This window comes from Ursus arctos, unplaced genomic scaffold (genome assembly GCF_023065955.2).
Source record: "Ursus arctos isolate Adak ecotype North America unplaced genomic scaffold, UrsArc2.0 scaffold_34, whole genome shotgun sequence".
Lineage (NCBI taxonomy): Eukaryota > Metazoa > Chordata > Mammalia > Carnivora > Ursidae > Ursus > Ursus arctos.
Genome location: NW_026623030.1, coordinates 15,412,043 through 15,426,472, shown reverse-complemented (window position 1 = coordinate 15,426,472; position 14,430 = coordinate 15,412,043). Strand labels below are relative to the sequence as shown.

The 14,430-nt window shown below is 43.9% G+C and overlaps 1 protein-coding gene and 1 long non-coding RNA gene across 2 annotated transcripts in view; one reads left to right on the top strand and one right to left on the bottom strand.

The window, feature by feature from the left end:
• Positions 1-2,993: 2,993 nt before the first annotated feature.
• Positions 2,994-14,430, bottom strand: part of SPPL3 (signal peptide peptidase like 3) — a 140,564-nt gene continuing 129,127 nt past the window's right edge. The window contains exons 6-11 of the mRNA XM_026515024.4: positions 14,300-14,412; positions 8,017-8,123; positions 7,474-7,637; positions 6,534-6,733; positions 5,429-5,538; positions 2,994-4,764 (exon numbers count right to left, since the gene is read on the bottom strand). Coding sequence (XP_026370809.1) covers positions 4,693-4,764; positions 5,429-5,538; positions 6,534-6,733; positions 7,474-7,637; positions 8,017-8,123; positions 14,300-14,412 — 766 coding nt within the window. The 3' untranslated portion in view covers positions 2,994-4,692. The remainder of the gene's footprint in view (positions 4,765-5,428; positions 5,539-6,533; positions 6,734-7,473; positions 7,638-8,016; positions 8,124-14,299; positions 14,413-14,430) is intronic.
• Positions 4,695-7,296, top strand: LOC125283034 (uncharacterized). Its single transcript, XR_007190562.2, has 2 exons — positions 4,695-4,789; positions 6,801-7,296. It is a non-coding gene; the product is annotated as an uncharacterized LOC125283034 (long non-coding RNA).

Genomic DNA, 14,430 nt, shown 5'->3' with positions numbered 1-14,430 from the left:
GGTGAGAATCCCAGGACTCTGTGGGGGCTGGAGCAAGCTCATGGATTCCTCTATTTCCGGACCTCTCAGGAACACAGTTCACTTGCGAACCAGGGGCAAGACTTCTTGGAACTTAAACAGCTGATTAGGCAACATCCAAATCAGAGGAGCCATAAACTAAGCCTGAGTGTGCCGCATGAGTTTTTAATAACTCAAATATCTAAGACCTCTATAGCACACCAAAGTGATCACTATGAGAAAGCACTGCATAAAGTCAGACTTTCCACAAGTGAACTGCTGGCTCTTAGTAAGCTTTCTAATCCATGCTGCATGGAGAGAATGTGCTCGGTGCTTCCTTCAGCTGTAGTTTATACATTTGGTCAGGAGCACCATGGTGCAGGAAAAAGGAGCATTTATAGCCAAGCTTTCCACCTTGTCGGGTGGATCCAGTCCTGCGAACGAGCATTCCCAGCTATGCCTTTGCTATTTACAGGAAAGCCCAGAGTCACGGGCCAAAAGCTCTAGATTCCACTTGTCAGAGGTGGCATAAAATCACTTATGTCAAAGGGTTTTAAAAGGAGCCGGGGGGCTATTAAGGAGGTGGGCCTTCTGCACGTCCTCACCCTACAGAACCATGAACTTCTGAACTGGGTTAAACCACAGATCTTCCCAAGGGCTCTGCACAGATCTGCAACTTTCTACAGTAACAGACTTTTGCTTTTGGGAACAGCCTTAGCAACCAGTTACGTTCAGCCAAGATTAGTCTTCTGCCACCAATCAGAATGCTTTGTAAACAATACAGAGGCCCTTTTTGTTTTTTAAAAACCTGGTTTTTGCTCCCTAGTGGAACACTATTTGGATTGCAACCTGAATCTGTGTACCCAAATTGCAATTCTTTAATGCCAAATAGTTGTGCTTAGTTGATTTTTCAGATTGACACGCTCTCTCGACCTCAGTGCTGTGTTGCTGAGTGACCTCGTGTATGGGAACCACGTTCCCCACACGTGCAGTGTGGTAAAGCACCCCTGCAGTGGGCCACTAGAGTAGGGATCAGCTGTTCGGTTTTGTTCCCTGGAGCACCCAGTGCCTGACACAGCTTAAGCTGAAACAACTCTGAAATTACCACCAATGGACGGGAAAGGGCTTTGAATTCCAAGGGAAGTGATGAGGAGGAAACAAATTATGGCTGACACAGCTGCGAGGAGTGGACAAAGTACTGTTCTGGGAGAGGCTCAGTAACACATGAGGAGTTAAGAATCCGAACCTGAAGAAGTGTTCATTCAGTCTTGCAAACAGAAAGTGGTCTATAAATTGCATAGGAATAGAAATAATTTCTGGATGAAAAACCTCTTACCTGGCTTATCCCTCCCAGAAGAGGGAAGAGGCCGGAGTTCTACAGCCAGATCTCCAGGACTTCATACACACTCCGGGGCAAGGCTGCCACCTGTGTTAAGAGCCATTGTTCTTGAAGTGATTTCATTGTTGGAAATTGCCAAGGCAATGTGACTGAGTGAAGGGAGGAGGCTGTCCAGGCCAGTATGCACTGGAAGATCAGAAGTAGGATGGGCTGCTTTCCTTCTGAGCCTGTACTGTCTGCCCTGCTTCTACGGAGAAGGAGAATTGCAGTTGACATTCTTGATGACTGTGCTTCATGTATATACAAAACGGCTGCATTCCAAGGCTCTGACGTAAATGTTGGCCTTTACCAAACACAAATGTCTACATACAACACTGGATCTGGTTAGCAGTAATGTGAGAGCTGCTATGCAGACACGGCAGATTCTATTTTTGACACTTTATTGACAAAACAGAACTCCCTCCCCTCCACCCTCACAGAGAACTAGTCTTGCGTTTTTCTTATGGGTTACATAACTTACCTGTTTAACCAAGGCTTGTGCTGGCATGCTACAAAGGTAATTCAGATAGTAGCCTACCGCTCCCCCCCCCCCCCCCGCCAACCCTCCAGATCTGGTTTGAACTGTCCCTACACAAGGAGTTGTGTGGCTGTCTTATTTAGAAAAGCTGAAGCTGTAATAACAGTAATGGAACATACTAGGCTTTTGGATAAACTTTGCTGTCCTATCTTCATTAGCTCAAATTAAAGTTACTATGAGTGAGACTTCCAGCATGCAGTCTCTTTAGAGGAGGAAGAACCTCAGACCAATGAGGAGGGATGGTGGTCTGTGCTAGAACTTTGTCAACATGCCTTGCCTAATGCAAAGACTTCTTAGAGGACCGCAGAACTCAGAGCATCTGAGAAACCAGAAAAAAAGTAAGATGAGGACCTAAATCTGTATCAGGCAGGGGAGGGGAGAAGACTGTAAGGAAAGACCAAAATCGTGTGCTGTAATTGCAGCACCCCCCACGCCTCCACAACAGCATTACTTCCAGGACCAGGGGAAATTCTAATATGTCTTCTGTGGTTAATTTAAAACAAAAGGAATATTTGTGGCTCCTGTGTCAAAGTTTTAAGGGCTTTGTGGACTAGCAGCTGGGATCCAAATTACATCCAAGAGACCCATGTGGGTATTTTTCCCCCCTAAACCTGCACAGGAGCAAGTATGACAAAAAATTATCTTCCTTCTGTCTGGAATTTAGGTTTTTTATGAAGATAGAAAGATCAGAATGACCACTGCCAGGATAATACTTCTAACCATTATTGACACTTACCCTTAATTGGAGTCATTTTGGAAGAGTTCCCCCCCCCCCCCCACTGTCCTGTTTAATTAGCCATTAGCATCCTGGAGGGCTAAGGAAGAAGTACAGTGGATAAGCAGCGAGCACACGAGTGTACCTTTGGTCTTCACCAAATCCAGAGGCTGTTCTGAGTTCTGTGGACAATGGAAGCTTCAGTTCCTTGACATCTCTAGGACTGAAATGAACCAGAGCCACAGGTGACCTTGTCTGGAGACAGGGTCTTCCCGTCAGTCTTCTGGAACAGGCAGAGCAGGTAGGAGGTGACGGGAGCTCTGTGTGGTACCACCAACCAAAAGTGAAGATGAGGTGACAAAGGCTAGAAAGGAGTCATTTATTAAAAAAAACAAAACCAACAAAACAACAAAAAACGAAACAGCCCTCAGCAGGATTTGAAGACACAACAGAAGAACCCACCATCCTGATTGCTTTACGCCCCCATGACCGCAGGACACGCACCACCTATGAGTTCTGTCCAGAAGCACGGCAACCGGTTCATTGCACAGGTCAAAGCTGAGTCAGGTCACCTGCTGAAGGGAGAGAGCGGGACACGTAGGCCCTTCTCCCACCTCTGCTGTCAGGTTGCCAGGCTTCTCTCTGCCTCTACAATGGGCCACTTGTTAGGCCAGGGCTGCGGAGACAACCGAGCTGACCTGAGCACACTAGCTACTACCAGAAGGCTGGCTCTCCAGCAAAGACCACAGCACACAGCCAGATTCTAAGGGGACAGAGCAGCTTGCTCCTTCCGCGGTGCCTGGAATGTAGGACCCAGCTCAGAGGGACAGTGGACATTTGTCCCCAATACCCAGTTGTTACCACAGGTAAACCAAGACTATAATCACAACAGCAAGGACAGGATTGGGTTGCTTTTTTCCTTTTTTTTTTCAAGGAGTGAGGGCATGGAAAATACAGCACACCAATGAAACAAAATGCCAAAAAAAAAAAAAAAATACAAAAACAATAGAAAATAGAAAAATGTATTTACAAGTAGTACATTACTATGATCAGAAAGCACAAAGACACCTGCTGCTATATTACATGCATTGGTTCAAGAAGAAACTACTAAAAACCCTGCAAGGGAGAAGCCTGTAAAAACAAAAAAAAAAGGGCCAAAAAGTTTGAACTTTTCATCCCTAATTGGCTACACTGATCAAAACCAAACGAGAGCCCCCGAAAGTCCATGAGTATATCAGTACGAATACTATACTGGTTTTTAACTGCACGTTCAGTTGTGGAGGGGAGAGACAGCAGCGTATCCATATACAAGGAAGCCGGAGTAAACTGCTCTACATGCTAAAAATTACAGCAAGTCCCTGTCTGCTACACAGCATGATCTTAGCGGGTTTTAATTCTTGTTTATTCATATATATAGTGATGTGTGCGTGTATGTATAAAAACCGTGCCCTCGTTCACTGCCAACACAACAGCTGGGTGGACATGAACTCATTACAACAAATTCTTATGTGTATGTTGTAAGAAGTCACTCAATGTCTGTGGATTTAATAAGTCACTTCACACCACAGAAAATATTTAATAAATCCAGAAAAAGGAAAGAATATAACGACAGAAGAGCTTCTGTCTCAGTTCTCTGAAACGGAGTCCCCCATAGGAAACTGGTCCCAAAGTTCTTGAGGGTTCACTGAAGAAACTTCGGTTTGCTAATATTTTTCATCCTTTTAGTGTTCAAAAGGTATAGAACGACTCCTCGCCGTGGTCAGTTTTAAACAGTCCTATCTCCATCCCCCACAGGTAACAGTCTGGTGCAGATTCATAAAAACGGGAGGAAGGAGCGCTGGGGAGAGCCTGTCACTTCAGGAGGGGCTCCGCCACTACAACGGCAGGAAGAGAAAGAACCAAGCAGGGCTCCAGGACCTCGCTCCTGCAGACGCAAAATCCAGTCACACGTCAGTTCCTTATACAGGTACGTCTCCAAGTACCAGGCCAGCTCTAAGAGGAAACAAAACCACGCGTTGACAGAAAAGGACTCAGATGGCCATTCTGGTCACTCTCTGGGATCCATCATACTTCCAGGAACCGGGAGCTGCTGGACTTGGAGTGGAATGGCTCAGACCACATCCGCCGAAGGTCACCCTGGGGAAGAAGGAACTTTAATAAGGTACGGATTTAAACATGAGCCACACACATCTGTAAGTCCTTTCTGATTCTTGATCTCAGATCAGATGGCTTCTGTGGAAAATCAAAGAACATTCAAACTTTACTCACTGAAAAGTAACCCACCATTCTTTGAAGAGCTCACTAGAAGAGCTCTGAGGCCCCTCCAGCAAAGAAGGGTGTAAGGTCTACTGATGCTGAAGCTAAGTTAGTTTACCTCTCTGATTCCTCCTCTGTAAAAACGGGGATAATACAAATCTTGTAAATCAGGGAATGCTCCAAGTCTAGCTGTAATCATATTTTTCTTAAATATCTCCAAATTTTAATGCACAGTATTAAAAAAGCTATTAGGTGACAAATGGTGCTGCTTTTAAGGGAAGTCTCTGCGGCTGGGCTCTAGGGATTTCAGTTAGTTCATCTATGACTGGGAGGCGTAGTAGTTTTAATTCACTAGCAATTTCTGCCAGGGGCTGCAATAGGCTGGAAGAGGTTGCTAATACCAAGTGAGCAAAGACCCATGGACCCACTATGAAGGTCAAGAGCTCTGAAGCTTAAGCAGACCCATCTCCGGCAAGAATACCTACCCAAGTCCAGGGTCAATGCCAAGTTACTGCTTTCACAGGTTTCTATCTGCTTCTCTCACCTTTAAATAGGCCATTGTGAGGAGTGGCAATAAGGTGAATGGCACCAAATAGAGGAGGGCGGGCTGGGCTGCTCGGTGAATGCGGGACGCCACGGTTGCAGTAAGCAGACCTACAAGGGGAGAAACATTCATGAGCAGCACCGAGGGGTCAGCCCTCAGAGGGGAGAGCCTGCTACCTGCCAGGGTCTTGACTGGACAGCTCTCCTGTGGCACATGCCGTCCAGTGGGAAGCCCAGTGAGAGGCCCAGATTGTGATCTCTGCCCAGCGTGGAGCAGCACAGCTTTGAAAGTCCTACTATTCCAAGGACCCATGAGGGGCCCAAACCCCCCTCGGTGCTTAGGTTCTTGGTCCAAGTCCTCACTTCTGCCCTGAGTGTGCCTGGTCCTCCTCTCTCGTGTGGTAGGTGATGCCAGACTCAGAGGCAAAAGAGCTGGGGTCAAGTTCCAACTCTGCTGCTTCTGCAAGTGGTGTCACCTGGGTCATGGCGTTTCACCTCTGCACCTCAGCTTCCTCTACTGTGCAACAGGGCTAATGCCACTTGCCCCGCCAGTCTCTGAGCCTGTGTGCTGAAATGAACCACCCTGCTGTAGCCACTGGAGGTATAGACAGGTTCCCACTATTCCTATAGCCGCAGTACGTGGGTCTCTCCCTGTCTGTGTGTAAGTGAGCAGGCTAGAGAAAAACTGGCCCAGGGAGAGTATGAGGTTAGAGATGCCAGACATGTTAGAACAAACGAAGGGAAATACCTGTTTAATGAAGTGGGAAATAAACTTGGCATTGATTAACCTCAAGCTGAAGATTCAATTAAGCACACAAACTGATCCACGATCATTGTGTGGTAGATGTTTCTGACTCAGGCCTGATCAGTCTTCCCACAATGTTCTTCAGACGTGCTGTTGGATAAAGAACTGGGCTGGCCAGTATAATAAGAATCAGCCATTTCATGGGCCACTGCTATTCTTTCTCTGCGGTGGTCTAGAACAGCAACCAGAGTTACTGCTCTCCTTCCATCTAGTGTCTGCAGCTAGAAGACCCGATTTAACTCCAGGGCTTGGAGGACAGTCAGAGAGGGGATCACACGCAGGCTCTCCGGCTCTCTCTTACCTACAAAGTATCCAATGAGGGTGCAGTGAAAGTAGGAGACCTTCTGCATGCGTCCAGAGATATTGGCGGGTCCAGAGGCACCGCAGGAGTCACCGTTGGCTTGTTTTTTGTAGTTGTCATAACGAAGGACAAAGCACAACAGGAGTCCAGGCATCACGATGTCCCCAATGCCCAACATAGAGAAGTGACTGCCAGTGGAGCTGGAATGTAGTGTCATATGTCAGGGATGCCACCCTCAATAATCCCATTTCTCCTCCTCCTGTGCAGAGTCGTCTGTCAGCTTTTTAAGAAGTTGGACTTATCTGAATGGGAGATGGAAATCTCTAGAGGTGGAAGAACACTAGTTTTTAAGATTTTAGAGATTACAAGCCACAAGAGTACTGGCAACAGACACCTTCAACCAGGCCTCTCACTGCTTCAGGAGAGCACCTCTAAAGTGACTGCTAAAATCATCTAAGAACTGCCTCCTCTAGAAATGTCAAGCGATTCAGTAATTTGTCACACACTCACCACTGTGACTTTAAACAAGCACCTGACTACTACCATTGATATTAAAGCAACACAATTTTTTCCAAGATCGTATCATCAGCAACTGTATAATTTTAGCATTAGGACATATTTTTACAAATGTTTTAGAAGTAAAAAAGATTCTCCTGTTGATTTTCTCCAGCCAACTCTAAAATATGGTAACAGTAGTAACATATGGTTGTTTGATAACATTAATCAATAATAAAAGGCAGCACCTGTATCATTTAGTGATAAATCTTTGCAAGTCAAATCCGTATTCTCTTCCTCATTTGTAAAATGGAGAGGATGACTCACAACGCTTTTCCAGTCTAGGATAAGAATGTTGATTGACAAAGGCTAATCAAGGAACACAGAGGCACAGGGAGACCATGCGTTCACTGTCACTACATGAGGCCCAACATGCCAGTCCTACCTTGGGAAGACCAGTTTTCCAGGCAGAGACAGGCGAGGAACATCGCGCCCAACATTGGGCCCCAGATGGAGCTTCCGGGATAGAACGTCAAGGGGATTGTCAGCCGGCTGCGTGGCCACCTTCACCATGACATTGCTATTGAAGATGTAGGCAGAGAAAAACACCTGCCGAATGGAGAGACGTCTTTAAAAGAGGAAGCTGGAAGCAACCTAATTTCAGCATCAGCCCTTCTTGTTCTTAAGAGCAAAGTCTCAGAATACTGAAACATCAAGCTTTTTTGACTGCATGCTTGGAAGAGGCAGAAAATCTTGTCTGCCTGTTCTCTCCCCCATCCCCAAGAGACACAGACGTACTGTTTAACATGTCTCAACAAACAAAGGCATGGACAGATGCCTGCTCACCTTTTAACATGTACAGTTCAGGACTGGAGGGAGTGATCTTAGGCAGGAGGTAGTCCAGCCAGAATTCAGATACTTACAGTTAAGAACTTTTAGGAATGAATGCACAAGAGAGAGCAGTGGCTTCAGGGAAACAGACACCTACCCAAAAGACATCGTAGATTAGAAGCCCTGAGAGAAGCAGGCAGGACACCTTGAGGCTGGGCAGGCGGACGAAGGCGATCATGGCGACACAGAGACCCATGGCCAGGGCTGGAGAGGAGAGCACAGACATCGGTCAGTGTGGAGTATGGGCTCATCCTCTTTCCACAAGCTATTCTGCTTGTAAACCTAACAGTTTATAAGTCCCCTCAAAAAATCAAGCAGCTCAGTTTAAGCTCCAGTTTAAGACATTTACACCCTACTTCTGCAAAGTGCCCACTGTAGCCAATTCTGACCTGCTGGTCTCTGGGAACATCCTTTCTTTCATGTTCTTGGATAGTGCTCAACTGTGTAAGACACAGGAGATTCTGACTGGAATGATAAAGCTCTCGGCCAGGCTCAGTTCATGACTACTTAGCTCTGTTTCTTGCCTCCCCCATCCCTGAGGATCCTTCCTCCTTGCTCCTGACTTTACATGGTCTGCCCACACCTGAGATCATGTCCCCTTTTATTTACTCAGCAATTCATCTACCCTTGCCTAATTTTTTTTCTCACACCTCTCAAAATCTGACATACACTATATCTATCTATATACATACATATATGTATCTAAATTCTCTCTCAACTAAAATGCCAGGTCCTTGACGGCATGGTTCCCTGCTGCATCCCGGCAGACTCGAACAGCTCAGGCAGATGAATGGTCTCTCCCTGCCTTCAGCTCTCCTCCATTCTTCTGAAACGCAGGTCTGATTAGACCACATAGCTGCTTCTACCCTTCCCGTGGGTTCTCACAGTGGTGCACGGCCCAACAGCTTGGCCAGGCACTGACAGGAATGTAAGGGAGGGTGCTCCCCATGGTGCACGTCCCCTATCCTCAGCGTGCAGTACTGCGGCTCTGTTCTTTACCCACCTAAAATATGCTCACACCTCTCAGCATCACTATGCTCCCTCCTGTTCTCCACAAAAGGACCTCTTCAGGGAACTCTTTCCTAATCTAATCAGATTAAGGACCCCTGCCCCTTTGTGATGCCACAGAACTCTGAATCTCCCTCAACTTGTTCATCCATTCTGTAACAGTGTGATTAATTTATATACAAGTGAATTTATTCCCTTAGCTTGGTGCTCCTGGTAGACAGAAACCATGGCTTATTCTTTCTGTGAAGCCCAAGCACTTGACAGACTGGACATTAAATGTTTGCTGAATGAATGAAAAATTATGTTCTACCTTAAATTTCAAATTATTCTAAGGAAAGTAAGAAAAGCAAGTAAGGCCATATTACAGATGGCTATCATTTTAACAGAATTGGTGGTAAATTGTCAATACATGTAGCTAAGTGCACAAATACAGCAGTTTGGTGGACCCTGGACACATCAACTAATATTTGGTGAGCTCCTACTGTGGGAATGGTGTTGCACAAACAAGAGGAGAACCACCATTCCCATCCCTGGGAGACAGCACCAAAACTGGGAAGAAGAACAAACTAGCTCAATCCCCCTTCTGTGGTTACTCTTATCAAGAATTCACTAATCTCCATGATGTGCACTGCAGTATGTGTTTCAGGGAGATGTGGTCAAACACAATTTCTGATTTCACAATAATCTAGGATGTGCTCATTTTGCTAGGGTCTGCTTTGATTTTTTATAAATTTATAAAAACAACCAAGGCCCCTGATATAATCAACCCATACCCATTTTTTAAATAATGAGATTTTCCATTATAATGCTCTTCGGAAACAAAGAGTTGGCTGTGCTGTGAATCAATACACAGGACACCGGCAGGGATAAGCTCAGCTGGCTTGAGGAACAACAGTGGTCAGTGAAGGGTGGGAAGCACTGGGGGCAGACACAGGGGTGATAGTGGTAGGGGAGCAAGAAGTAATCTGTTCAGGAACTTACAAGTGCCTGTGTGCAGTGCAAAGTGCATCAAGGGAAAAAAGGAAGAAATGAAGGCTTGAGATAGACAAGGGACAGGCATGTGGCCAGTGAAGGTCAGTCATACCCCAAAAGAGGGTATGGTAACCAAAGGTACAGACAAGCAAAAGGGCAGGTTCCCGAGGTTAAATGTTTATGCCTCTGTGACAGACGGAGGTAACTGATCCATTCCAGAACTTTCAATTGACCACAGAGTCACTTAATCCTAAACTGGCAGGAGTCTTTCCAATCACATGGTCTAAGCATCCACTTATTGCTTTGCCCCTCCTTTTATGCTAATCCTACCCCACTGGAGAGGAAACCACCCATGGACAAGACGGAACTGCTCAGTGACAGGATTTTCCATGACTCCAGACAATGCCATTCAATCTCTCATCTTCCAAACTAGAACCTCTGCGTCCATTTTCAGTTTATCACAGTCTTTCGTCATGTACGCTCATGCTGCAGCCATTCTGGGTGCCACCTTTCATGGTCACAGTACACCTGTTCATGCTTCCCTACGCCTCTCTAGTTTGACGTGCATCCTTTCCCACTCTGGCTCTCTCCCGCTTATTCTTCACTGCCACTGGAAACACTCACTGTGTGTTTCCTGCATATGGTACTAGGTTCCCTACTCTGTGATGGATCCAGTCTAATTATAAGTCCCGCAGCCTCGGGCACAACTCGCAGGACAGTGTGAAGCTTCAGAGTCTGTCTTCCTTTGCTCCCATTCCTTAGGTACTCTTTCATCTCAGCTAAGCTGAGCAATACCCTCTTGCAGTCATGCCGACCAAGCATCGCCACTGTACTGTGAGTCCCACATTGGAAGAGGCAGAAGGAATCCCTCCTGGCTCTTTCAGACAGTATCACTCCTACCCCCAAACGAATATTGCCACAATCTGTCACATCCCTGAAACACAAGTATTCATCTAGTTTGCGTCTCTTTTTCTTCATGCTTTCATTTAAATAACCTTCGAAGTCTTTCCTCCTCCTTAGGACTTTTGCAAGCCAAAATGAAGAGGGGCAATAACTTTCCCTCATTCCCTGCTGCTTGAGAAATTCAAGACTCTCCCAAATAACTTTACTAACAATCTTAACTTTTGGTGAAATGTAAATTAACCAAAAGTGTTAAGAGAAGTAAATTACTAATCTTAGCCAGCTATCTAGAATTACTTTCAACGTATTATTGATATAATCTTTGTGTCAGTTTGCCTTCCGCGACCAGTAGGGCCACCGGACAAAGACAATGACACCGAACCAAGCCAAAATGTTCTTGCAAAGGAACATGTTAACCTATAGTAAGGTCTTGAGCAGTGCTCGGTTCTGTAGGATCTGCAGAGCCTTTATCTTAGCCCTATGTAGACTAAATGCCAGAGTCTAGCATTTTACAACAAGAAAACAGATCAATTACTAGGTTTTTGGCACTGCGTGTTTTCTAATCACAGATTAGTAACAAGTGTATTAAATGAGGGGGCTGGACTCGACATCTGTTCAAGACTTCTAGTCCCTGAACTGGTTAGTGGACGTATACTTTGGACCTGGTTTAACGATCTTTGAATAGTAAATGTGTGTGCAAAAGATTCATCAACTTTCAGCTAATGTACCACACCACCCATTGGTCAAGTTCTTTTATGGCTTCCCAAGTTTAAAAAGTTAATTTGCCAGATGAAGGTGAAAGTAGTTTAAAAAAACTCTAGGTTTAGTTCAAGAACATGCTGAAGTGTCTTCTTACTATTAATGCTTTTTAGTATGTAAGCTTGAAAACTTACTTCATGTCTTGCCCTCAAACAACCACATTTATCATTCTGTTTTCACTCTAAATTAACTTCAAAGAACAGGCTTTCATTAAGAAGCATTTAAAAAAATTCTACTACCAAATTTTCACTGCCTATGATGATTTTGATTCTGCAGAGAAGTCTACAAAGATAATTTCCATGTCAGAGAAGAACAAGTTTCAAAACATTAAACACCATGGCTAGAAAGCTGTATTTTCTTAACAGCAGAAAACAAGTCACACACACATCAAACACTAGAGTCTGAGAAACAATTAAAAAAAAGCTCAAAGGTCCCCTTTTTGGTGGGCAGGGAAGGGGGAGAACTCTATTCTTGGTCACAAGGGCAGTTTAACCAGGGAAAACTGGTAGGAAGAAGAGACTCCTAGACAAGTAAATTTTGGGGACCAGCAATAATGACAGAAGGTAATGTAAACATCTACATGTTAGGGTTAAGTGGGGTTTGGGAAACCTCACTGAACCCTCACAGAACTTTAGTTATCAGGTGAATTTTAGGATGGAAATGTACTTCTGACAGTGGTCACTGGGAAAAGAAAGTTGTCTTGTATGGGCAGCTCTCATCAACTTTACAGCCTAGAGGAAATCCCATAGTACAATGGACTCTGCAGTCTATCTTACGGACAGCTGCTTATTCCATTCTTCTGAGTCTAGTAAGCTTGTCCCCGGCCCTGCCTGCAGAAGTACAATGAGGAAAATTCTGCAGACTTGTTCTAAAGTATGTGTTTCAGTGTATCTTGAAAAGAATGTCACCTTCCAATGCCACCCTTTTCTTTTCTAGTGACATACTACTAGAAAATAGGTATTCTTCTGTTCTATGCAATGCTTGGGAAGAGTAGAGATGAGAATATAAACAACACATTGCTTGCTGCTTTGAGAGGTATCTAATCTTTTTGGGTCAGCGGCTTGGTAAACTTAAAACCCTTAGCAAAACCTATAAATAGTATCATGTGTGTCTGGACACATGAATAAAAAGCTCCATAAAAGCAGAACCACCAAAATTAAGTGGGGTTACAAAGAACCTGAGAGGGGACTGAGAGAATACCATCTGTCATCATCTGGACTTTGAGTCGGCCGGCTTTGAGACTAGGTGATGACTGTCTTACATTACTCTAATTAAAACAGTGGCACCTGAAGCTTTTGTCATCTAACATAATAGTCGTAGAGGGAGATCATTTATGTGTAACATTTATGGGAGTGGACTTTCATTTGAGGACATCAGCATAAAACAATTTCTCTCTAGAGTATATAGCGAACAGTCATTTTAAATGGACTGAAATAATCTGGTGTAGATATTAAGCAACCAGCATTTCTAAATAGTTTTTGTTCAGAAGTAGTAGAGGAGAAGTATCTGTGCTGCTTGTTTCCCCATCAGGAAGCACTGGTTTAGGTGAGATTAAAGGATATAATCATAAAAGCAGCTATGAGACTGATTTGCACTAATATTCACTATCCCTACTCCAATCATTATCATGACTAAGACTCCTTAATTTTCTATAACACAGATTTAAAAAGAGATTAGGCTCTTTTAATCTCTCTTAAAATCTTTCAAAATCACCTACATGTTTTTAGGTTAAGTCATTCTGCAGAAATCAAGAATTAATCTCAGGAAAGCTCAAATGCACACACCTGGTATTTATCAATACTCAATGCCTAGTATATAAAAACAGGCATTCACCCTTCAACTATAAGCTGGGCAAGCAACTTGTGTGACTTTAGATGTAATTTCTTTTTCTCAAACTTATTCTTTATCAACCTCCACAAGCACTGAAGTATCAAATGCCAATCCACAGGAATACTGAAAGCACTGATACTTGATTTGGGAAACTGAATAGTTCTGGTAACCACTTAAAAATCCTGAACACTGCACACTTCAGGACGCTTATACACATTCCAAAGCAAATGATCACAGAAATGTTTTTTACAAGGCAATTTAAGAAGCTCAAACAAGAGACCAAACCTGTCAGCAATCAGCAAATGTGAATTACTGCACAGTCAGGCATTGGTGATTTTGACTCTGCCTTCCATTCCAACTCATTAAAGGTCTCTATATAAATCTAAGAGGTAACTTGATCTGCAACCTCAAGGAAATACTTTAGAGTTTCCATAGGTTGGTATATGGTAGGCACTCAAAAAAAGCAATGAACAACTATGACGATAAACATAAACAAATTATGTATTTATAAAATTATAAATATTACATAACCACTGGCAACCACTCACCTGTTCTCCATCACCATAATTCTTATTATTTCTAAAAATATTTTTTGCTGAAGAAGTATATCAGATATCTGTATGGTTTACAATTTGAAAAGTCCTTTCTCTATAATTATCACCTTGGATTAAAGTAACACTGAGTTGTGCACTTATACACTTGTACATTATACCTCAAAAAGCTGTTATTCAAAAATATCTTAAGAATGTGGGTAAAAATAAAAAACGTGACAATATGTAACACCGCCTAAGGACACCTAATATTCACAGTAGTCAGAGGAAATGTTACTAACACATAGAAAGAAGAGGAAGGGAGGACAAATTTAACTGTATAAACTATATTAAAACTTCAACTTTTCACATGTTACTCACCATCCATGAGAAGCCAATGGCCAGTGAGAACCCAGATAAGGACGAGCATGACAGACAGAGAGAATGACAGTAATTCAGCAGCAGTGAAACGCCCACAGCAACCAAAGGAAATCCTGAAAAACACACATCAT